Source organism: Puma concolor, chromosome D3, assembly GCF_028749965.1.
Source record: "Puma concolor isolate L17-30 chromosome D3, mPumCon1.1.hap2, whole genome shotgun sequence".
In the NCBI taxonomy this organism is placed as follows: domain Eukaryota; kingdom Metazoa; phylum Chordata; class Mammalia; order Carnivora; family Felidae; genus Puma; species Puma concolor.
In genome coordinates, this window is record NC_141678.1 from 21,861,740 (window position 1) to 21,886,032 (window position 24,293).

The 24,293-nt window shown below is 53.5% G+C and overlaps 1 protein-coding gene and 1 long non-coding RNA gene across 7 annotated transcripts; one reads left to right on the forward strand and one right to left on the reverse strand.

Moving 5' to 3' along the window:
* The first annotated feature begins 385 nt into the window (after positions 1 to 385).
* PATZ1 (POZ/BTB and AT hook containing zinc finger 1) lies at positions 386 to 19,452 on the forward strand. 6 transcript variants are annotated; one of them, XM_086682035.1, is made up of 5 exons: positions 387 to 2,603; positions 4,001 to 4,064; positions 10,389 to 10,560; positions 16,341 to 16,478; positions 17,953 to 19,452. In XM_086682035.1, exons 1-5 carry the CDS (start codon positions 1,333 to 1,335, stop codon positions 18,369 to 18,371), a joined length of 2,064 nt encoding a protein of 687 aa, XP_086538161.1. In that variant the 5' UTR covers positions 387 to 1,332; the 3' UTR covers positions 18,372 to 19,452. The 6 variants fall into 6 exon arrangements, with proteins under 6 accessions (XP_086538166.1, XP_086538161.1, XP_086538162.1 ...); XM_086682036.1 differs by having other exon boundaries at positions 17,956 to 19,452; XM_086682039.1 differs by having other exon boundaries at positions 16,406 to 16,478; positions 17,953 to 18,126.
* Positions 8,827 to 18,382, reverse strand: LOC147575400 (uncharacterized). The gene is made up of 2 exons (XR_015242353.1): positions 18,244 to 18,382; positions 8,827 to 9,216 (listed from the first exon to the last, which is right to left on the reverse strand). It is a non-coding gene; the product is annotated as an uncharacterized LOC147575400 (long non-coding RNA).
* Positions 19,453 to 24,293: the final 4,841 nt, after the last annotated feature.

Genomic DNA, 24,293 nt, shown 5'->3' on the forward strand with positions numbered 1-24,293 from the left:
TGGGGCTCCGAAGGGTAACCGACGCCCGCTCCATTTACGGGTGCACACCACAGGCTGGGGGGCCCCGATCTGCACCCCTCGGTCCCTCACCCCCTCCCTCCCGTCCGCTCGCCGCCACTCTCGGCGGGGAGGGAGGGACAGTGGGAGCTGGTTTGCTGGCTTGGCGCTTCGTTTGCATTGGTCCGGGGGGGCTGAGACTGCAGCCCCCGGCCCCGCGGGCGGGGTGGGGAGGCGGGGGCCGGACGGGGGCTCAGTCTGCGCCAGCATTGGCGGAGCTGGGGAATGGGGAGGGGGGGCAGGAAGCGGGGGGAGCGGAGCTGCGGGGGGGGGGGTGTATAAATAGGGAAGGGGGGACGTGCATCCTCGGCTGGGTGAGGGGGGGGGGCGCTCGGCACAAAGAAAGTGGAAAGTTTGCAGCGCAGGGCGGCCCGGGCCAGAGATCCGGGTGCGCACGTGCAGGGCCGGGGGCGCCGGGGGCCCCCCACGCCGAGCTCGCCGTTTCTTTTTTTTTCCTCCCTGCAAGCGAGAGGGGGGGTGTTGTTGGTATCGCCCCCTCCTTCTCCTCCCCCCAGGGGTGAAAGTGCAAGAGGAAGTGCAGCCGCTGCCATCTTTCCTCCGCTCCGAACACACGGAGGCCGGGGCCGCAGCGCCGCCGCTCCGCCGCCGCCTTCGCCCGGCCCGGGGAAGGGCCCATCCTGACGCCGCCGCCGCCTGCTCGCTCCAGCGTTCTCCGTTGCTACCGCCCGCCAGGCTCCGGGACCAAGCCCGCGCTGCCGCCCCTGTGCGCGCCCCGCCGCCGCCGCCTTCGCCTTTTGTTTCCTCCGCTCCGGCGCCCCCGCCCCGGCTCGCGCTTTGCAGGGGACGCAGCGCGCGCCCCCAGCGGGCCCGGGAAAAGCCGCGGCGCGCGCGCGCACGCCTGCGCGGCAGACCCCTCCGCCTCCTCCCCGCGCGCGCGCGCCCATTTTGGCTGCGCGCCGGCGCCGCCTGGCGGGCGGGAGGGGAGGTGGCAGGCGCGTTTGCAGGAGGGGCGCACCTCTTTGCTCGCGTACCCCCCCGGAGGTAGACCAAGAAGGGAGGCGGGCGGGCGGAGAGGAGAGAGGAGCGCGCAATCGGTGGGGGCAGCTATGTGGGAGGTGGTGCGGCCTGCCGTCTAGACAGTACGATCCGGGCAGGGGGCGTGTGCGCTCGGGGCACCTGCGAGACTACAGAGCCCGGGGCCGGCACGTGTGGGGAGTGTAGATACGTCGACTGCGCCCCGTTTCTTACTGCCTAGGGGAAGGGAGGGGGGCGGGCAAGTGCCGCGGCCGGGTTTGTGGGGAGGGGGCGGCGGCCATGGAGCGGGTGAACGACGCTTCCTGCGGCCCATCGGGCTGCTACACCTACCAGGTGAGCAGGCACAGCACGGAGATGCTACACAACCTCAACCAGCAGCGCAAAAACGGCGGGCGCTTCTGCGACGTGCTCCTGCGGGTGGGCGACGAGAGCTTCCCAGCGCACCGCGCCGTGCTGGCTGCTTGCAGCGAGTACTTTGAGTCGGTGTTCAGCGCCCAGTTGGGCGACGGCGGAGCTGCAGACGGGGGTCCCGCTGACGTGGGGGGCGCAGCGGCGGCTCCAGGCGGCGGGGCTGGGGGCAGCCGGGAGCTGGAGATGCACACCATCAGCTCCAAGGTGTTTGGGGACATCCTGGACTTCGCCTACACTTCCCGCATCGTGGTTCGCCTGGAGAGCTTCCCCGAGCTCATGACGGCTGCCAAGTTCCTACTGATGAGGTCGGTCATTGAGATCTGCCAGGAAGTCATCAAACAGTCTAATGTGCAGATCCTGGTGCCCCCTGCCCGGGCAGACATCATGCTCTTTCGGCCCCCTGGGACCTCGGACTTGGGCTTCCCTTTGGACATGACCAATGGGGCAGCCTTGGCAGCCAACAGCAATGGCATCGCAGGTAGCATGCAGCCCGAGGAGGAGGCAGCCCGGGCTGCTGGTGCAGCCATTGCCAGCCAAGCCTCTCTGCCTGTGTTACCTGGGGTGGACCGCTTGCCCATGGTGGCTGGACCCCTGTCCCCCCAACTGCTGACTTCCCCATTCCCCAATGTGGCATCCAGTGCCCCTCCCCTGACTGGCAAGCGAGGCCGGGGCCGCCCAAGGAAGGCCAACTTGCTGGACTCAATGTTTGGGTCCCCAGGGGGCCTGAGGGAGGCAGGCATCCTTCCATGTGGCCTGTGTGGGAAGGTGTTCACTGATGCTAACCGGCTCCGGCAGCATGAGGCCCAGCATGGTGTCACCAGCCTCCAGCTGGGCTATATCGACCTTCCTCCTCCGAGGCTGGGTGAGAATGGGCTACCCATCTCTGAGGACCCCGATGGCCCCCGAAAGAGGAGCCGGACCAGGAAGCAGGTGGCATGTGAGATCTGCGGCAAGATCTTCCGAGACGTGTACCATCTCAATCGGCACAAGCTTTCTCACTCGGGGGAGAAGCCCTATTCCTGTCCAGTGTGTGGGCTGCGGTTCAAGAGAAAAGATCGTATGTCCTACCACGTGCGGTCCCACGATGGGTCGGTGGGCAAGCCCTACATCTGCCAGAGCTGTGGGAAAGGCTTCTCCAGGTGAGGAATAGCGTCCCTCCTCATGACCTGCCCTGTTTCTGGCTCATGGGACAGTTTCTTGCTAAGATCAGGGGGTGTGGGATTGGTGGGAGTCACTTGACCCTCTAGGGCCACATCAGGTTTGGAGACAGCAGAGAGTATTTTAATGGCCCTAGTTTTGTGGTCGGGAGCTGCTTTCTCTTCCCTCAGGGAAGTTCTCTGGCACTAGGCATGCCCTACTGTCTGTCTTCTTTTGGGCCTTGTGGGAAGGGGCTGGATTCCTCTGGCCACAGCCACTGGGCCTCACCATTCTTCTCCCCGGGCTCCCTTTGTGTTTCCGGCACCAGGCGTGGGGCCCCCTCTGGGGGCGGGAGGCTTTTCCTCCACCGACTTTCCCTGCTTGAATGGCTGCCCAGGGAGGGGCTGAAACAAGTGCATCTGGGACTCTTATGCTCCCTGCCACCAAATCCCTCCCCCAACAGAGCACTGGCGATCCTGGATGGGCACACTCAAGCTTTGCCCTTCTCAGCCTCCTGGGATCATGGGGCACAGAGTTCTGCACCCAGAGTCTCCTAGCACCAAAATCTTTGATCCCCTCTGATCTGGTAGCTCCAGAGCCTAACTGAACCCACAGATCATCTTTATGTTTTCAGGACAGAGAGGAGGGGGTCAAGATGTCCTTTTAGATTCACTTTTTAGTGAGCCTGATAGGAAACTAAGGACTTGTCTGGGAGCAGAGGGCTATTTTGTTTTTCATCTTAAGAGAATATTCAGAATAAAAGGCCGGTTTTAACTTGCCTGGATACTTAGGACTTGTGTCTGTGTGAACCTACAGAAGGAGAACTCCCTTGGAGGGGCCCCAACCAGAAACCAGTCTTACCGGTCAGGCAGCCCCTGCCCACCTGCTCCAGCGGGCATCTGGTTTACCAGCCCAGCTGGGGACTTAAGGCTCTATCCCTTGGCCTCTGGGGACTGAATTCCATCCGGGTGGCATTCATTGGCTGTCCTGGTGGGAGAGGCTGGGGGAGGGGAATACTGAGTTTCTAAGGGGCTTTAGTCTGGACAATGAATCTCACATACCCCCTCCCAGAAAGGCCTCAGTAAGGCAGCCTTGTCCCATTCTAAAGCCACCTCCTCGGGTCTTCGAAATCATTTGAGCTTCTGGTGGTGGGGGGGTGTGGGGGGGTAGGCAAGGTCAGAGACACTCACTTCCCTTCCCCCTTTAGAGAAAACCGGGGCAGAGAGGCCCTGGGCCTGTGGAGCTGGGTGGTGACTTTGTCTTTGTCACGCTAGGATGGGGAAGAGAGAGTCCTCTCCAACGGGGTGTGTGCAGGGGGCGGGGGGGGGGGTCTGGCCAAGTTTGTAGCCCTGTCTTTTGAGGTCTTGTTTTAAAGTCTCGTCTTGGTTCTCTTTTCCAGGCCTGATCACTTGAATGGACATATCAAGCAGGTGCACACTTCTGAGCGGCCTCACAAGTGTCAGGTAGGGGTCGGGCCAGGGCAGAGATGGGCTGAAAGAGAATGCTGCTGTTTCTCACAGCCCAGCCACAAGCCAGCTGATGTGTATGCTGGGCCGGCTGACTGACCACCACCGCTTTGCACACCTCCCCCTCTGTCCCTCCCCACCCTCCATCTGCTTTCATCCTTTGTTCTTCCCCCTGGCCCCCTCTCCCCCCCCCCCCACCAACTGCTAATGTCCCCTCCTTCCTGGTTGCTGGGTCCTGGTTCCCACCCTGCTTCTGTCTTCGCTCTTTTGCTTGGCTTTCCTTTCCTGGCATTTGCCAGCTCCTTGAATGGTGGGTCACATTGTGCAAGTGTCATCCTGGGGACACTGGCTCCCCATTGGGCCTGCTTCTGGTTCCCAGCAGTTTGCAGGGGCTACCATGGCGAGGGCAGGGTTTGTAAGGAGCTCCTGGTGGTTCAGCTAACAGCTCTTACCCCTTGTCTGCCAGGCACCCTGACCTTCTGGATCCCCTGAGCTTAGGGCACAAGGGGTGGCAGTAAGAATGACAGCGAAGGAGGATGAGAGTGGATGGTCTCATTCTCTGAGTGCTGGCACCTGTTTAACTCATTCTGAACCACATGTGCCATCAGCTAGGGCTTCTGAGGACTTAGAGAGGAGGGTGGTTTCCTCCTTGTGAGCTCTTTGTGTAGCAGTGGGTAGGGAAGGCTGGGCAAGATTCTTACCCTTGGTTTGTCTGCTTCAACAATATCTGGGGGCCCTGGGTGACCAGAAAATGGAATTTCCTCTCCTGACCACTGAGCAATCCTGTGTGGATGGAAAATGCCTGTGTCTTCTTGGCTATCTCCCCTCCCGTGCCAAGTTCCTGCCATCTGAGGGGGAGACAGAGTGGTGGGTGCTTGTTTTACAGCCTCTGGTAGGATAACCTGTTTCTCTTATCCTGTTGGTGGCAAGGAGGGAGGGAAGGGTTCAGGGGGACCTGCAGGGAGGAATGGACGTACTGTAGGTAGGGCAGTGAGCCCCCAGGGGCCAGGTGTGGTCGGTGTTCACAGCCAGCCAGGTAGCCTCCCCCAAGGACAAGGACGCAGGGTGGGCATGCTGGGATCCGTCTGTGCCTCGCTGCCTTCTCTCTGTCTCTGATTCTCTAATCACGGAGCACATTCTGACTCTCCCAGGTAGTGTGCTGAGCAGCCTGGCAGAGTAGGAGGAGCCCAGAGGGCAGTGGGGGCGTGCCCGGTGGCCTGGGGGGGTAACCTGCACTCTCTGCCCTTTTTCCAGGTGTGGGTTGGGAGCAGCAGCGGCCTGCCGCCCCTGGAATCTCTTCCTAGCGACCTGCCATCATGGGACTTTGCCCAGCCTGCTTTGTGGAGGTCGTCCCATTCGGTTCCTGACACCGCCTTTTCCCTTTCTCTAAAAAAATCATTCCCAGCCCTTGAAAACCTGGGCCCAGCACACTCCAGCAGCGCTCTCTTCTGCCCAGCCCCGCCAGGATATCTGAGGCAGGGCTGGACTGCCTCAGAGGGCAGCCGGGCCTTTACTCAGTGGCCTGTAGGCTAGCCTCGGCCTCCCCAGAGAGGGTTTTCTCTGGAGGGGAACGGGAATGGCGGTTGCTCTGAGACCCCTGCTTTTCAGAGAACCCAGCACAGTGATTCCTGCCCATGATGCCCAGCTCCTCCTTGTGTGACTTGGAGTCTTTCCCAGCTCAGGGACCCCTGGATCCCCCTCATAGCCTCCAGGTTTCTTTCTGGGTTCTCTTGCCTTTTTCTCCCCCTTTAACAGATGGCACTGCTGAGTGCCTGCCTGTCCTTGCTGGGGTGATTTTAGAGTCTGGTGCTTTCCCAATAACTAAGTCACTGGTTTAGGTGTTTCCCCTCCCCTACAATGGCCTCCCCTAAGGTGTGGGGTTTCTAGAATGGGGCTTGGCTGCCCCTCTCCCCTACTCTAGGGGTGAATCCCCCTCCAGAGGAGAATGGACCAATTCCAAGTGGGTCAACTCATGCTGCCCTCTTCCCTTCCCACTCACACAGGTCCTGCTTTCATTTCTGGCTAGTGAGTTAGACTTTTGTGTTTTTGAGGTTTACTAGCAGGTCTGCTCAGGAACTAGACTAACCAGTAGCTTTATATTGGGTCACCCCAGTATATGGCTTTGGGGGCTGAGAAAGCAGATGTAGACACCTCCCCCCTCAGATCCCAGTGGTGTGCCCTTTAGCCCCCGCAGCCTCCGCGGGGATAACAGGAGTGATGATAAAAGTTTTCATTCTAACATTTGAGGCTTTGTGTGTTTTGTCCTTGGTCTCTGTCATAACACTGACATCATTGTCCCTTGGTGTACGTACAAGCCCGCTCCTGCCCTGCCCCTCCAACACACACTCTTACAGACCCGCTGGCCCCACCTCCAGCCCCTTAGCCAGAATGCCCCTCATGGTGACCCAGCAGGTGAAGACATGGTGGCTTTCATGCTCTGGGCCGGCCAGCTGCTGTGCCCGGACTTGGTTTAACAGCAGGGGCATCTGTTTTGCATCGTGTGTATTCTGAAAGCGTCAGAGGTGAAGAGATGGGCTCTCTGGGAGTTGGTTCCCTGGGCAAGAGCTGGGCGCGGGGTATACCTCTCCACCTCTCCTGATGCCATAGATGACAAAACGGGCCAGTTACAGAAACTGATGCCACAGCTTGCATGAAAAGGCCATTTGAATGTTGGGGCATGAAGCCTCAGGCTTGGCAGTGACACACAAATCTCTCTTAACTGGCTCAGATGCCTCAGGCATTGCTGGCTTAATGGTGCAGCGGGGCTGTGGCATTATCTCCATGTGGAGTTGGGCCTGAAGCCGAGAGACCAGAGCAACTCAAAACCTCTCCCATTGCTTCCAGTGGCCCCACTTCTCAGGGGCAAGTTGGGGTGGTTTGGGCTGGAGGATAGCTCATTAGAGAAGGAATGAATTGAAGTGGGAACAAGGGAGCTGGCACCCCCAAGAAGGGGGCCAGTGAGGACAATGGCACTAGGCCTCCGTTTATTGCCCTTAGACTTTTCCAGGGCTATAAAAAAGACTGCTTAAGACCATGCCTCCATCCCTACCCCCAGGCTGCCAGACTTCAAAGGCCACCAAAGGTTGGATGTGCACTAAGTGTCCCTGATACCATTTGGGCCCCATTCCTGAGCTGCTCAACCCCTGGGAAGAAAAGCTTTAGGAATTCTGGGATGGGGAGAAACTGTCGGGGGAGTGAAGGGAGCATGACTAGGATTCTGTTGAGTGGTGATGACCAGAGGTGGCCCAAGCTCAGGGTGGCTGGGCCAGGACCCGGCAGGTGTGCTCCTAACAACAGGCTGCCTGTGCACAGGGCCGTGGGCAAGGTGCGGCCATTCCAAACATCAGTGGTGATCAGAGCATGCTATGCTGGCTCGCTCTTGTCCCATCAGGGACCCTCTGTCTTCTCCCTGTCTCTAGGATGGGAAATGTCTTTCTCCTGAGTGGCCCCAGTATAGAGATTCTAGGTGTCCCTTTCTTTGGGATCTGTCTCCCCTTTGGCCACTCTTTTGTGTCCTGTGCCCAGACTCTTTATGTTGTGTGTTGTCTGAACTTCGGGCAGGCCTAGACTCAGGCTTGTACACTTTGACAATTCCCCCCGAACCTTGGAGACTTGAGCCATGAAGGGTCAATTCTGGCACAGAGAAGCCAACAATCACTTCAGCTTGGCTTTGTAATACAGTGAAAGTTTTTGTTGTGTTTGTGCTTCCCCCCCCCCCCCCCAGCAGCAGATTTCTATTCCTAATTATGTTTGCTCAGGCCAAAGTTAGCTTTCATTCCTTGAGAGATAATCAATGGAGGAGGGGGGCGGGGAAAATCTGCCTGGTCTGGGATTTTAATTTTGCCTAGCTAATCCCTCAAATGGATAATCTACTTGTGGATAATTGAGGTTTGGCTGTCCATTATCTTTAGGTAGCACAGTGTGACAAGCAATGCTTTAAAGGACAGACCCCGAAAGGAGGTTGGCAAGAGAAACAAGGCATCGCTTTCACATCTCTCTAGTGGCGCTTTTCCCAGGGACCGCGGAAGATGGAATTCTGAATGTGTCTTTCACCGCACTTTCTTACACCTGGTCCATCTTTGGTTCCTTTGAGTTCTAAGGCGTAAACCACACTGCCTCTCGTTGTTGGGGAGCCGGTCCTCAAGTCACTGGTTGGCAAAGCTGGCTCTATCCCCAGATAAAAAGGCAGGTGCACCCCTCTCTCCTGGGGGTGTTTTTGGCAGCCGCTGCTCTGGTTTATAGGCCGGTGGGCTGGGAGGAAGATGGAATTTTCTCCCCACTGTCACCTATGATTGGATCATGAGGTCCCTGAGGTGGGGCCCACTTGGGGCCTTGAGACCAAGCACCCATCATGCTTCCTGAGTCACCTGAGTGCTCGAGTTTGTCTGCACAAATTCTGTCACCTCTCCCTTTCAGGGGAGTCCTGGCCACCCCGCACACTGCGTTAGAAAATATCAGTACCTTTCACTCTCCAGAAGCTATGGGTGCCAAGTCTGGAAATGGGAGGGGCACAGGCTCAGGGGCCAGTTCCTATTCCAGCAGTCCTATATCCCCTCAGGGCCTCTGTCTGGCCAGCTGTAAAGTGGGGAAGGGAGGGATACCTCAGGGAAGCTGGGAAGAAAGGACGGGTAGGGGACTGGGCTGGCAGTGGCAGTGCTTTGACTGCTGTTTCCTCTAGTAGTAGAGTCCTGTACTTCAGGCAAATCGCTGTCCACACTCAGCTTCCTCATTTGTCAAATGAATAAACTCAAGGCATAAAACAGTTACAGGTGGTATCTCGTTAGCATAAGGTGTTCTGTTCAAATGTGTTAACATTTACTTAAAAGCTAATGACCGAGAATGGTAAGGCCTGTCCTGATGTGCACAGACGTTTGGGACTGGAGTAGGAACAGAGGTGTCTTTAGCCTCCACGACATCGAATACATTGGTGTCTTCCTTTGATTACACAGTAAGGAGATAAACGTTTGTACCTGAGGTGATGGGGTTCAGACATTTACCTTGAGGTCTCGGGATCTCAGGCTATGCTTCTGTTAAACAGAGACGGCAGGAGCAGCTCCACTCTAGAGAGTTAATGGGGTGGCGGGTCTTCAGTGGGTTAATGGTCACTCTGTAATGCACTTAAAGGTGAATGTTGCTTTCTCTTGGGGTTCTAAAATAGTAAACACACACATAGAAAAGGAGTCAGACTTGACATGAACCTCTAAAACATCTCCATGGAACCAAAACAGCTTGAAAGTCACCAGACTGTAACTCTCCCAAGGACTTCCCTGACATTCTGTGACCTCCAAGGCTGGGGTAACTGGGTGAGCCCCATATGAGGAAGGGCTCTTGGTGGGGAGAGGTCAGGGACTGAGACTGAGTCAGACCCTCGGGTACAGGAAATGCCTGGGGACCTGGGGCTGCCTCCCAGGATGCTGGTGCTGACCGTCAGCTTCTGGGTCATCCGCTCAGGGTCTTGCTAGGAGTTGGTGCTCACACCACAGCTTTCTATGGCTATCCTCCCCTGGAGGGTGATAACATGGCCTGCTTTGGAGGGCTGCTGTAAGGCTGGATTGCAGGAGATCAGTGTCTTGGAAAGGCTAATCGTGGTGCCTGCCTGGCACAGAATGCATGCTCTATCAATGTGGGGTGGTATCATTCTTGTCATTACCAGCTTTTCCCCAGCTTCATGTCCCACAAATGCTTCTGAATCATGCAGCCTTCCTTCTCTCTGCTCAATTCTCACATTAGCAGAATCGACTATCACTTTATGGGCTGCTTTCTCAATACAAGCCCACAAGAGTATTATAAGGAGTAATCTCTGTGCTTCGTCCTGCCTTTCCTTTCCATTTCCCCATGGCCAAGACTAATGTCACGTTTGAATAAAGTGGATAAATTGAATTCTTTGCATAAAGCAAGTAGAGAAAACTCAGGATGGAGAACAGGAAGACTGGTCTGTTCACATGCCAGTTTACTGCCGTAAATTCACTTATAGTCAGTGCAACTAAAGTCAGTTCTTCATGTTTAAGAATGAACAAATGCCTCATCTTTCTTTATTCTGTAAAGGAGTGTGGAACTTAATGTGCCAGGCTCTGGACATGTTGTGGTAGCCATCTGGAACCAATAATTCCAACTCAGGTGTCTCATGAGGAGGCATCATGGAAAATAAGAGCAGCTTACTTGCCATTCTGGGGAGAAAGCATGAGCCACATGTAAAGCTCTCTTTATTACAGGGAGTCTATGTGTTGGCCAGAAACCGTTTTTGTTTCCTGGTGTGCTTGGTGGGAAGTCAGGAATGTGATGCTAGTTTTCACCTCATCTCGTTTTCCTTTCTGCCCTCAGACCTGCAATGCTTCTTTTGCCACTCGAGACCGTCTGCGCTCCCACCTGGCTTGTCATGAAGACAAGGTGCCTTGTCAGGTGTGTGGGAAGTACTTGCGGGCAGCGTACATGGCAGACCACCTGAAGAAGCACAGTGAGGGGCCCAGCAACTTCTGCAGTATTTGTAATCGAGGTAATCTCCCTGCTGTTTCCTCATTTCCAGGGGATGGGCCTGAGCTTGTGTGGGAGGCCAGGGGTGTCCTGATCACCTTGCCTCAGACTCCACTCCTTGCACGGCTGGCCCTCCCTTCCCACTGAACGATAAACACCTTCGTTGCCCAGGCGGCTATTTGCCACCTCTTCCTTCCCAGACTTGGGGTGCTTGGGATAGGAGTTCCCAGGAGATCAGCGAGTGGGAACGGAAGGAGAGAGTACTGTTTCCAAGTCTGGGCTCATAACACATGTGCTGGGCATATGGCAGGATGGATACATTTCGTAGACACCACTGAACTACTGAGGTTGGTGGGAGAGTCATTAAGCCCCAAGAAGTGGGGGAAAAAGAGGGTCCTGCTTGAGAGCTTTGGCTGGCTGATTTCACTGGCATGTGAAATTCAGCAACCAAGGAAGGAGGTTGAGTCTGGAGATGGACAAGGGGCAGAAAGTTTCTAACACAAATGGTCAGGAAAGAGCCCAAACCCAGGTGACTGTGGCCTGGATGAGACAGGAATGTAGACGGTGCTCTGAGCAGGACAGTGTGCTTGAGGCCGAGGTGGGCCTAGGTGGAGTCTGGTTCTGTGGCCCCAGTGTTGTGTTGGATGAAGTCTGGCCTGCCCCTGAGCTTCCGCCAGGGCTTGTTGGTGGTTGGAGGGCTAAGGTTTGTGTCATGCAAGCACAGTGTCAGTGGAGGAGGCTTGCGCCGTATCTGTGCCGAAGGTTGGGGCAGCCGTCTGTGGTGGGCATGAAGATGCTTCTGCACGGTGTGCTTGCTTTGGCCAGGTGGGGACCTTGCTGGGAAGTCCTTTCTCCTGGGACTCTCTTGTCCCAATGCCTCTGGAAGTCTTGGGTATGGCTTAGTGGATTGAGTACTGAACTGGAGTTGGACTGAGGGTTTAGTCCACGCCCCTCCTACCTTGCCCTACTCTGTGACTTTGAGCTCTCCCTTCCCCTTTCTGAGCCTGTTTTTTCATCACTTAAATGGGGTTAAGAACATCCTGCCTTGCCTACCTCGTAGGGTTGTTGTGATGATCCCAGGAGACAAGGTAGGTGAAAGATCTCTGAACTCCCCACAAGGACCTGCATCCTTGGGAGGTCCCATCCTTGCGCTTTGTAACAGTGTTAGGAAAGACACAGCTCACTGACACTCTGGTTTGGACCAGGCACCCCTGCAGTCCTTGGCTGGAATCTTCGGGTGCTTCTGCTGTCTCCATATGCCCTGAGGTCGTTGGTGGAGGGAGACTGCTGAGTAGCTGGGTGTTCTTGGTGCCCTGGAGCTGGGTCCCTCCCTGGGATTGCACACCTGGGGTTTGCCTTGAAGGCCACTGGATATAGATGTTTGTACCACCAGGAAATCTGCTGTGAAAGTGGAGAGGTGGAAATAAAAGTTGCTTAAGCGTCTGTCCTACTTTCTGACACGTCAGTTGAACCCTTTCTGGCAGGAGCTTCCCCTGGGGGGTGGGCAATGGGGTTGTGCGTGCAGGGAGTTATCAGGCTGTGGCTGACCATCTTAACTGTGGCTGCCCCAGCTCTAGAAAAAGCTGGTTTCTTATCTTGCTTCATCCTAACCTGGCTTTCTGACAGAATTCCCCCTGTCCCCCGACCGGCTCCTTACAAATAACTAAACCTGCAACATGCCATCAGCAGGCGTTTGGTCAAGTTTTCGAGCCTGAGGTTCTCCATCTGAGAACTGAGGTCAGAGACCAGAGGCTGGAAAACAGTGAGAGCAGAGAAGGATGTTAACGATGAAACTCAGAGCCTAGCTCAGATTGCCGAGTCGGGCAAGAACTGAACGGGAGACCCAGGGCCACGGCCCCTGGGGGCCCAGCTCAGGAGGAAAGAAGAGCTGAGAGCAGCAGGGAACAGCAGGGAAAGTCGACCCAGTTAGGAGACAGCTGATGTGGCAGAGCCAACAACTGGCGTACATCAGGACTTGGGCAGCAGCCACAGACCACGTGACTGGACTGGGGGAGCTGGAAGAGTCAAACCAGAGCTCACCTTTGCTCAGAAAAGCCAAGACTAGATCTGGATCATAGGCTAAACAGCTCTGGGTCTCAGAGTCAGAATGGGAAGCCCCATCCCTCCAACAAGACGAAGAGGACTCTGGTCCCACCCTCCTACGCATACAGGAGGAAGAGAAAACAATTTTGGTCTTTATAAGAAGTGAAGGAGCGGGATTCTATCTCAGGACTCATTCATTGGCAGAAATAGAAGGAGACGACTCCTGAGGAAATAAAAAGAAAAAGGAAGAGGATAAGGATACCAAAGACATCGAGACCTGGAATCAGAATGCAGAAAACTCTGGGTCATTCTTCTCCCTGCCCACCACCAAGGCTGTGATATAGGAAGAGGAGCACAAATAAATGAATGTGCTTATGTCCACAAGGGTTCAAGCAAAGGCTGATGTCAGCCAGATGGTCAGATGGTCGAGGTTGGATCAGGTACCCTCTGACACCCTTCAATCTCAGGCAGTCAACTACCTATAGATCCGCCAGTCTTTGCCACACAAATGACTCTTGCCCATGAAGAATAAGAAGGGAGGCAGGCAACCTGGCTGCTCTAGCCCCGCATTTGAAATAGATGACATCGTCTTTGTCCTAGAGACATACCAGGATGTGGGTCATACCATCTGTAGAGGAAGATTATTTGCAGTGGAAGGAGTTTTGATGCTAGAAAAAGCTTGTTTCTTCATTTTCAAATTGAGGAAATGAGTTGAGCTGAATAGTGGGAAGGAGAGAAGGACCTGGTAGATACACCATGATTTTCTTCTTTTTAAAAAGTTTCTGTAGCAAGGTCTTTGTATATATGCACACGTACTGGTATGAGAAAGAGGGATAGCTTATTGGAAACTTGCCTTTGACAGAGACAGCATTTGAACTCCAACATCATTGCTTAAAGGGGAGGAAGCCTTCTCCCCAGTCAGAGGTGAGCACGCAAGTTGTCACCGGTGCCAGTAATGGACACAGCCAGCCTGCCATTCCCCTGGACTGAGCTGATACACACCTACTTAGTGCCTCCCTCCAGCACAGCTCTGTTGGGCATGGTCCCAGCAGGGTTTGGACAAGAAGAAAGCAGTCCCTGACCCCTCTGTGTAAGTGGAATTTGTGAAAGGAGATTGCTTCTGGAGTGCAAATTGCAGCGCACCAAGCAAGAAAATGCCGTGGAGGAGCAGCAGTCTTTGGCTGTGAACTCTTCATCTCTGGAGTGCGGGGGAGGCTAGCTTGTTGGTTGTAGTGAAGTCACATGTGTGCTCACTGTCTTGACATCATTCTGGTGCCTGGATCAAACTGCCTCTCTGGTTCTTGGTTAATCAGTGGTGAATGGGCAGGTGAGTTCAGAATTCCCACTAAACGTTTCTGGCTTCAAAGATGTGTTCTCCGAAACTCAGCTTCCGTTTTATCCCAACACTTGGCTGCTGAGTTGCTCTGTGTTTAAATTCTGGGCTTTAAATGGCAGCTGTGGATCCACTCCTACTACCCTGCCATGTGGTTTTGCTATAGATAGTACAGTCTGCAGCTGGGGTAAAGTTAAGAGGACCTAGCCATGTGTTTCTCAGACTGTTTTTCAGGAAAACACAGCAGATTTTCATTGAGCATTTGCTGTGTTCCCCTGGTGTAGTTCTTTCCACAAGGAGTAAATATAATAATTCCCGGTGCTCCTTTCCTCCTTTCCCGTCCCCTTTAATCTCAGTGGACCTGCTCTGCTATACCATGGAGAGGGCTTCACACCACTTCCGAGGCTCCACGGGAATTAAAAATCAAAAACAAAACAAATCCCTTCTAAAATGGAGTTGTGATGTTCTTGGAAAGGCCTGGTATCTTATGCTGGTTGCCAGGGGCCACAGTACCAATCCCAGGGGGCAGGGCTAAGGTCCTCTTTCCTGTTAGCCTTGTCTACTCATTCCTGACTGCAGCCTCCCTCATAAGAATGTTTATATGGGACCCTCTTAAGCCAGTCTGTCCCCCGTGGTTGGCCCCAGGCAGACTACTTGGTCACAGCACAGGATAACTTGGCTCTACTAGGCAGGGCAGGACTCCAGAAACTGGACCAGGGGTCTATAGAGTAGCTGTATCAGGAAAGAAAGGAAAAGTCACTCAGTGCCCCTTTCCTCCGAAACCACCAACTGCTACTGTCAGGGGAGTGTGTGTTAAAGATTTTCACAGGTCAGCTCCTGTCTACTGGCTGCTTCCATTCTAACCCACCAATATGGCGGAAATACGTAAGGGAAAATGGTGATAAATGAAACCTACCACCGAAATCCAAGGGATGTTTCTGCGGCCAGGGCCTACTAAAGAGTCTGCTCAGTGGTTAAGGACCACACGGTAGCACATGGTCCTGGGGTTGGAGTCCAGGCTCTGCCATCTAGTAGCTGTACATGTGACCACAAGTCACTTAACCTTACCAACCCTCTTGTTTTTTCATCTATGAAATAGGTATACCCATAATTCCCAGCTCATAGGGTGACTGGTGGAATTCTATAGAATAAAGCATGCAATGTGCTGGGCCCTGGCACACCATTATCACTTGCTAAAAGTGAACCTAATAAACTGTTCCAGCAGCATTTGAAAGGCCATGCCAAATCAGACTTGTGCAGACATCACACAGCACCCTGCAGCCTCTGACATGTTCAGAGTGGATCCCACTGTTATCCTATAACTGTAATTTTAAAGGGGAATAAAAGCACTTGAGAATGTGTCAACCAGATCTGGAGTAGATTAAAGGGCACTAGACACCAGGTGGACCTTATGCTAAAATGCTTCGGTTCCTGCTGAAAGCGCATCCTGATCCTTGACCACTGTGGAGTTTGATGACACAACTTCCTGCAAAACCCAAGTCAGTTTCCTTTGACTGGCCCACCTGGTTTCATGTCCTCAGACTTGTGGCTGGTGTGGAAGTTGGCCCAAGATCTACGCTTCCCAGCGTGAGCTATCGTATGGCTCGAACTGACCAGAACATCTGGGTTGGGCTGCTGCAGTTTTCAAGATGGCTGGATTGCCCCTCCTCCAAAATGAAGGCAAAGATTATCTCTTTTTCTTCCTTCAGTGAACCTGATGGATGCTCCAAACCCAAACCAAAAAGATGACCGTGAATAAGAGCTGACTGAGCCTCTTTAATGTAACTTGCTATTTTTGTTGTTCCTCAGAAGGTCTGAAGAATTACTAAATCCAGTTATTTGGAAAGTGAGAAAGTTAGCAAAATAGAACATGTCCTGCTAGATAGAAGGAAGGGGACTCCTGGAGGCATTCCTTTGGGATTTCATCTTGCCTCCATCTGGTTTGTTGTGCAGTTTGCCTTTACAAGTGTTAAGCAGGCGTTCTGCTGGCTGGAGTCCTGTGGCTGCCATTGAGCCTCATTGCTTTTCTGACTACATTAATAGCCAGGGTCTCTGCAGCTGACCTGGGGCTGTGGGACATCTTCTCCAACCGCTCATTACTGAGGCACCAAGCAAGCCGAGGGGCATTTGGCCTCTGGCCCTGGCAGGAGCAGGATCTCAGGCCATCCCTCCAGGCAGCCAGCCTGGGTCCTACACCTCAGCCTTGCAGAGTGGGCTCTGCAGAGAAGCCGATTCGAGGACAGTGCCACCCATCCTGAGCCAGGTGGCTCCTGTGGTTGCAACCGTTTTTGAACCAACAAGGGGGCCCCTTCTAGGTGCAGCTGACCTGGGAATGCTAGCCAAAGCGGCCAGAGGAGAGGCGTGGGGGAAGCAGAGAGGTACCTCTGTGCTGGCCGCGGGATCTCATCTCCTTTTGTCTTGTTTAGGTTTCTCCTCTGCCTCCTACTTAAAGGTCCATGTTAAAACCCACCACGGTGTTCCCCTTCCCCAGGTCTCCAGGCACCAGGAGCCCATCCCGAATGGGGGAGCAGCGTTCCACTGCGCCAGGACCTATGGCAACAAAGGCAAGCGACCCCTTGCTCTGCACTTTGCTTCTCTGCGCAGACTGTGTTGTGGGGGCGCTGGGCCGGGCGTGGGGAGGCGGGAAGGCTGCCGGCTTGCTGGCCGCCTCAAGGAGGCTCTGAGATCTGAGTGGCAGTGGCCTCCAGGACAAAAGTCACAAGTGGGTATCTCACTCCAGGGCAGTGAGTGAGGCTTTTAGGGCACTGCCAAGATCCAGCCCCCGCCTCCTCTTCCCCAGCCTTCCTCCCTTGCTCCTGGCCAGCCCCCACTGTCTGGAGCCCTGCAGGGATGCCCCGGGCCCAAGGCTGGAAGCAAGTCCTGCATGATGAGTCACTCTGGGCCTGTCCATTGCCTGTGGCCCTTTAAGGATGGTGTGGAGCTGCGGCTGAATGCTTTCTTTTTCTTTGACCCTGTGGGCAAGGGGGAGCCAAGGGCTGGCTTCCTCCTTGATAGGGGTGATTGGTTGCTGTGAGCGGCCCTTTCTGGCGGGCCTCTGGCTGCGTTTGTGAAATGCATGGCGATAAATGAGATATGTGACTGCCTCTGACTTGGAGTTGGTCTGCAGAGAGCTCCCTAGGGCCCACCTTCACGTGTTGATTCAGGTTGTTCTGTGGTATTTCTAGTTGTTGCCTTGGGGATGATGCCAGGGGCTTGGCAGACGGCAGAGATGGCAGAGATGGCATGCTCCACGCTCCCATCACAGACCTCCCTTCCCGGCATGGCTCTCTGAACTCAGGCAGGAAGCTTCTGATTGGTGGACTGCAGTGTGGGCAGGGCAAGGCAGAGCAATGAGGATTGTCTTGAGGCCCAGCTTGTCCTGAGCCCTGTGTGGGGACAGTCAGCTGACCGAGTTGTTCAAAGTTACTTTTTAATCTCTATGCTTTGGCCGCTGGGCCCTGGATGGGTTTTGGCAGAAGGAAGGCAATAAGGGCAGGGCTTGTGTTTGCAGCATTGGGAAAAGGATTGGCTTCTGTCTCAGCCATCAGTGGGGTCTGCCGGGTTGAGGACCTCACGGCTTTGGTTCTGCCTTGCTAGGGTGCAGCTAGTCTGGTGTGGAGGTGAGGCCATTGATATACCTGTTCAGCATCATCAGAACAGCCATCTTACCCCCAGGGGCAGCCAGCAAAGTGCCTAGGAACTGGGGGTCTTTGAGTTGTTCTGGGTGGAAGCAGTGGAGGCCCCTTCTCCATACCCTCTTCCTTGAAGCAGGCTGAGATGGTGGTGAGCGATACACGTGCACCTGCATGAAGAGTCCGCGGCGAGGGAGGCTGGCAGCCCCAGGGCCCTGCTGTCTCACGCCCATAGGCACACCAGGCTCCCAGACTGACCAGCTGAACCTCCGTGGGTTCTGCCAGGGCAGTGGCTGGCCATCCACTGCCCTCCACAGGCCTATGAGCTGGCCTTTCCCGACCCCTCCAGGAGGGGGCATCTCCAAAGCCTGGCCTCATCTCTCCTGTGTGTTTTGTTTTCTCCTAGAAGGCCAGAAATGCTCACATCAGGATCCGATTGAGAGCTCTGACTCCTACGGTGACCTCTCGGACGCCAGTGACCTGAAGACGCCTGAGAAACAGAGCACCAATGGCTCCTTCTCCTGCGACATGGCAGTCCCCAAAAACAAAATGGAGTCTGACGGGGAGAAGAAGTACCCCTGCCCTGAATGCGGGAGCTTCTTCCGCTCCAAGTCCTACTTGAACAAACACATCCAGAAGGTGCATGTCCGGGCGCTTGGGGGCCCCCTGGGGGACCTGGGCCCTGCCCTCGGCTCACCTTTTTCTCCCCAGCAGAACATGTCTCTCCTCGAGTCCTTTGGGTTTCAGATTGTTCAGTCAGCGTTTGCATCATCTTTAGTAGATCCTGAGGTTGACCAGCAGCCCATGGGGCCTGAGGGGAAGTGAGGCAGATGCTGTGTCCCCACGGAAATGGCCACCGGGGACCGCTGAGAAATGCTGTGAATGCGGAGGGAAGTAATGTCTTTGGGTTCTGTAGCTGAGAGATTTTTATTCGTTTTTAACTCCCCCTTCCCCCCACCCTGTCACCCCCCCACCCGCTCCCTCTCCACCACCCATCCCTTCAGTGGTCTTTAGAAATAGATTCTCATCTGATACTCTGCAGAAATATCTGCAAGACCTGGTATGGGACAAGGGCAGAAAACACTACATAGGCCTCCAAGGCCACACCAGTCCCGGTTTCTCTAATGGGTGGAAGCTGGAATTCCTGGTGCCCAATTCTTAGTGATCCCAATCCCAAACCCACACGTGACGGCATTCAGGGACCTCAGTGATTTGGGTCCCCTCCCCCTTCTCATATCCCTTAAGAGAAACCACATCAGGGTCTCCACCCACTTACACAGTGCTGATGCCCAACTATTTTCAAGAAAGCTGGAAGCCTACAGCATCCCATGGACCATGGGGTGAGTGCCCTCTGAGAGCCCCTGAGCTTAACCCTTGACTTGGAGGGCCTCAGACCTTTCTGAGCCCTACCTAGAGGCTAGCATTTCGCTACTAGGACAAGCTGGGCTATTGAGGACACCCCCACCCCAAATTCCAGTTCTTATGTGATTTTAACCATTCAACTTGCTGTTGGGTTTTAATTCTCTAATTATTATTATTATTGTTATTTTTTAGGACCAGTTGTAGTGAATTGCTACTGAAAGCTATCCCAGGTGATACAGAGCTCTTTGTAAACCGCAGTCACACGTTAGGGTTAGTATTAAACTTTGTTTAGATGTACCATAATTAACTTGGCTAGTTGATTGTTTGAAGTCTATGGAAGAAATAGTTTTATGCAAAATTTTAAAAATGCCAGTCTGGTCAGGGAAGTAGCGGGTTTCAGTGTTGTTGGTAGCCAGGAAGGCAGGAGAGCTGGCAGGTGGGGACATTGTTGTGTACCTCGGCTGTGTCACGTGTGAGCAGGCCCAGGGTGACCTGGTGCTGTGAATTGATCTGATCAGACTGTATTAAAAACGTTAGTACGTTACTCTGCCTGCTCCCCTGAGTCCAGTTTTTCAGTTAAGGGTGCGGGTGGGGGTCTTTGGGATGCAAAGGGAGGGCACCTGGGGGAGAGGTGGGATCTCAGGAGACCTCTCTTCCTCCTCATTGCACCAGCTGCAGCTACACTGGGATTGATAGGTGGATGTTCCCACTGAGGACTCTGCTGCCGGCATTCACCCATTTGTTCAACAGATACTCACTCCTTGTTGTCTGCACTGCTGTGTGCCAGGCTCAGCCTCAGACCCTGGGGGCATGGTGGTGAGCAGGACACCCTTGTGGAACTTACTGGGAAAGAGACAGTTAACAAATAAGCAGAGCTAACCATGAGTTCAGGTAACAAGACGTCCAGGGAGAAAAACTGGGCAAGGTAGGGATAGTAACAGTGGGAGGGTAGGTAGGTTGGTCCAGGATGGTGAGGGCCTGGGGGTGGAGCTCTGGGAGAGAAGACCTGGAGTTCAAGGGGACCCAACATAATGACTAGCTAGGACCTAAGAAGGGACATGGGCAGGGAGAGGGTTCTCATGGCCAAAGGGCTCTAAGAAGTTCAGCAACGTGAAACAGCCCCCAACCCTGTGTTACCTACAGGGTTAGGTAAAAGGTTGTTGCACCCTTTGTGGTGAATGTATCAAGACAAGGGGGAGGGGCACCGGGGTGGCTCAGTCAGTTAAGCATGGACTCTTGGTTTTGGCTCAGGTCATGATCTCGCAATTTGTGGGTTCAAGCCCCACATCAGGCTCTGTGCTGACAGTGTGGAGCCTGCTTGGAATTCTCTCTCTCTCTCTCTCTCTCTCTCTCTCTCTCTCTCTCTCTGACCCTCCCTTGTTTGTGTTCTCTCTCACAAAATAAATAAATAAATTAATTTAAAATAAAAGAAGGGGGAAAGACAACAGCAAACAAGAGGCAAGAAGTGAGCACAGTGAAGAATTAATGGGAGCAAGAATTTTAGTGAGAGGGTATGGCAGATTTAAATCAGCCTGGGCATCTTGAGAAACCTTGAGAAAGAGGGAAACCCCTAAACTAAAAGAAACAGCATTTAACCTCCAAACAAGTAGAAAAAAAATGATAAAGGAGAGAAAAATAAACATAGACCAGGAAGAATAAACAAAGCACAAAATTATTTAGACCCACATTAATATTAATTACGATGCTCTGGTTTAAAGGCAAAGGCTCTGAGCTGGATTTTTTAAAAAACCTCTAAGCCATCTACATGAAATCTTGGGAAAGTTGCTGGGTTCTGTGGAGTGTGTGGGATGGAGGCTTGGGCCATTTGGTGTCAGTATCAGAGGAAAGGGCAACTTTGAAATGCTGAGGCCCTGTTCATGTGGCCTTGTGACCACAAGATCTGCCAGCTGGTGGCACCCTCCAGGTGTCAAGGCAGAGAATCTGGCCTTGAGCTAAAGACATCATTGGCCCTGTTCCCCCAGACCCCCCACCCCCACCGCAAAACCCCTACATGTCCATGGACAGGGAGGGACCACAGTTAGGAAGCAGTATCTGTGCATGGCAGGAGGGGGACGACAAAGCAAGCAGGCTGCTTCTTCCAAAGCACTACTCACCTGGAGGCCTGAGCAGCAAGAGGAGGTACCCTTGCCTGCCTCCCAACCTCTGCATCTCCTCTGTACACCTGTGCCCTTCAGGCCAGAGGGAGGAAAGCTGTGCAGAACATGGGTGCGTAAAGGTGGAATTACTTTGCCATGGTTAAGGGTAAAGAGCCTGAGCTTTGGGGGTGCCTGGGTGGCTCAGTCGGTCAAGCATCTGACTCTTGATTTAGGCTCAGGTCATGATCTCAACAGTTCTTGAGTTCGAGCCCCACGTGCTTGGGATTCTCTCCCTTTCTCTCTGCCCCTCCCCTACTTTTTCTCTTTCTCAAAAATAAATGAATAAACATTAAAAAAAAAAACACAAAAAAACACCTGAGCTTTGGCTGTACAGATCCACCATCTGCTTGCTGTCAACCCTGGGCAAATCTTTGAGTCTCAATTTCCTCATCAGATAAACAGGCATGAAGAGTAAGGGAGACCATCATGAGCTAACATTTTCTGTGCTTAATTCTCAGCACAACCTGTAAAGTTGGTTCCATTACCATCCCCCTCCTGCAGGCCAGCAAACAGGCTCAGAGAGGTAGAGGCATCCCACCCACCCCTGTCACATAGTGTCAGAGCCAGCATACAAACTCAGTTCTGACCTCTGACTCCAGAACTTTCATTCCCAAGCTCCAGCAACAGTGCCTTTACACACATGTAAATGTCCACTACCGTGCTCAGCACAGAGCAGGCCCTTACTCTGCCAGGGCCCTGGGACAAGGGCTTGCACAGTGCAGCACGAAAAAGCCACGGAGGAAGCCAGGGTTAGTGCTGGAAAGAGTGCACAGAGACCCTATTGGGTAAGCACTCTTCATGCTTAGGTAACCCTCTCAGGTGACTTGCATCCCACTCCCAAGTCACTTGCTCCAGGCAGAGCTGCCACACCAGAAGCCTGTCCAGCCACTGCCTGATGGCCTGGGCAAAGACTTGGCCTCACTTCCCCACAGCAGTGATCACCCATCTCTGCCGCTGGCATAGGCGAGGGAAGCCCTGTGGCACCAAGGAACCCCTGGTACATAGGGCTACTGAGAAATCTGTCCACTGATAGCCAAAAGTGGGACCTGGAGGCCTGTTGCATTTGGGGCTATGGCTAGTCTCCGGACATACTTTCTGAGACACTTATAATTCTGGCAATTCTCCAAGCCTTGGCTTCCTTATCTGTAAAATGGGGGTGTCAGGACTGACTTGGGAGGGTTGTAGTGAGGATTAATAATGTATACCAGGTGCTGGGCACAAAGCCAGGCTCCTGATGGGTGACAGTGAACTTTAAGCCCTTCCCTGACTCTCTCTGTTCCTTTGTCCCTCTAGAGCCTTGGGGGGGGGGATCCCCAAAACTAACTCTCCACTACAACTTGCCTCGTATGTATTTCCCTGGCTCCCATCCCACATTTTTTACTTGATATGCCCCAAGCACAAGTCCCCACTTGTGCTTTCATTTTTCATGTATCAGGCCTTTGTTTATGCCAACCTTCAACACATCCAGTTTCTGACAACAATAACCTCAATAATAACAGCACATGTTGTGTTTACTGAGTGCCAGGTGCCCTTCTAAACACCTCACACACATTGCTTCAGTCTGTCCTTACAGCTGCCCAAAGAGGTAGACACTATTTTTACAGTTAAGCAACTTGCCCCAAACACACAGCTTTAAGAGGTACACTGAGAACCTGAACGTAGGCCCAGACTGTTTCTTCACGACTACCCTGCACCGGAAGTGTCATGGCTTGACCCCAGCTGTCCCATCCAACTGGAGCTTCCCACTCTGCTCCTTACATTTTCAGTGTGCACCATTCATTGCCAGCCCTGGGCCTTCACCCATGGAACACCCTCCACCTGGGAGGCTCTCCCTCCATGGCTCTGGGCATCTGAATCTCACCCTCCTGGGTCTTCACCACGGTGCCCTGGTTCACAGTGGTCTCTGGGGATAGCCAGCTGGGTGCAGAGCCCAGCGCCACCACTTTCTAACTGGGTGACTTCTGGCAGGTGTGTCTCCTCTTCCTCATGTGGAAAACAAGGATAGCAAACAGTTCCTGTTCACGAGGCTGCTGCGAGGATTTCATGGACTGATCCATTATGAGCACATTAGGAAACACAAAGCTCCCTTTTAGTTTACCTGCACTATCTCCTTCTCCAGGCTACGCTCTCAAAATAATGAACACAGGCAAACTTTTTCTGTAAAGAGCCAGAGGGTAAACATTTTCATCTTTGTGGGCCATATGGTTTCTGTCACAGCTACTCAACTCTGCCATTGTGTAAGAGCAGCCAGGCACAGACAATACATAAATGGATGGTCATGGCTGGGCTCCAACAGAACTTCACTGATGGACACTGAAATTTGAATTTCATACAATCTTTACATGTTACAAAATATTCTGCTGCTTTTGATTTGTCTCCAACCATTAAAAAAGGTACAAACCATTCATAACTCACGAGCTGCACAAAAACAGGTGGCAGGCTGGACTTGTCCCTGAGGTTAGAGTTTGCTGACCACTGCCCAAGCCTGTTTCTCCAGGTCCTCCCCTGGTTTCAAATCTTGGATTTCACCCAGACTGGGGTCCCAGCCCACCACGGGCTCCTTGTTTGTGTGAGTTAAGCTTATCTGACCCGCAGAGCTTGTGATTTCTTGGTCTTCGGATCAATCCATCGATCCATGCAGAGTGCAATGCCACATTGCCAAACCAAGGTCATTCCGAGAACTTCAGAGCCCATGCAAAGAAGGGCCTAATGTGCTCAGAACAAGAACTGTCTGCCGGGGTCACCTGTCCTGTTTCCTGGTCCTTTTGTGTTCCTTTAGGTCTGCTTTTGGGGGTAGAAGTAGGAGGGGAAGGAAAAAGGGAAGAGAGTGGGCAGGGAGCTGGCAAAAGGAAGGAGTTGGAGGGAGTGGTGAATGAATCCCATTACCATCTGCCCCAGTTCTTCTGGGGGCTTATCTATCTGCTTTCTGGCTTTTCTGAAAGGTCTGGACTCTGAAGCACCAGGGATGAAGTCATGGCTGCCAGCCTGGGCAGTGAATTCAGAATTTCCCAGTTCTCTTGAGGGCCCCTTGCAAGAGGAAATTCCACAGTCGTGCCCTCCCTTACATTTGAGTGACAATAGTCAGCACTCACCCTAAAGTTACCCTGAAACTGACCCTAATGTTATCAGCAGCATCTCTAAAATCTATCCTGGGCCCTGGAGAAAGTGGGCTGGTGGGACTTCCTCTAATTTACATAATCATCCCTAGCCACTGGGTACCTGGCAGCAG

Excerpts from the sequence above, each read along its gene's own strand:
- PATZ1 (XM_086682035.1), top strand. The coding sequence starts at position 1,333 with ATGGAGCGGGTGAACGACGCTTCCTGCGGCCCATCGGGCTGCTACACC. Across the intron at positions 4,065-10,388 it reads AGCGGCCTCACAAGTGTCAG|ACCTGCAATGCTTCTTTTGC; the intron begins GTAGGGGTCGGG and ends TTCTGCCCTCAG. Across the intron at positions 10,561-16,340 it reads CTGCAGTATTTGTAATCGAG|GTTTCTCCTCTGCCTCCTAC; the intron begins GTAATCTCCCTG and ends TGTCTTGTTTAG.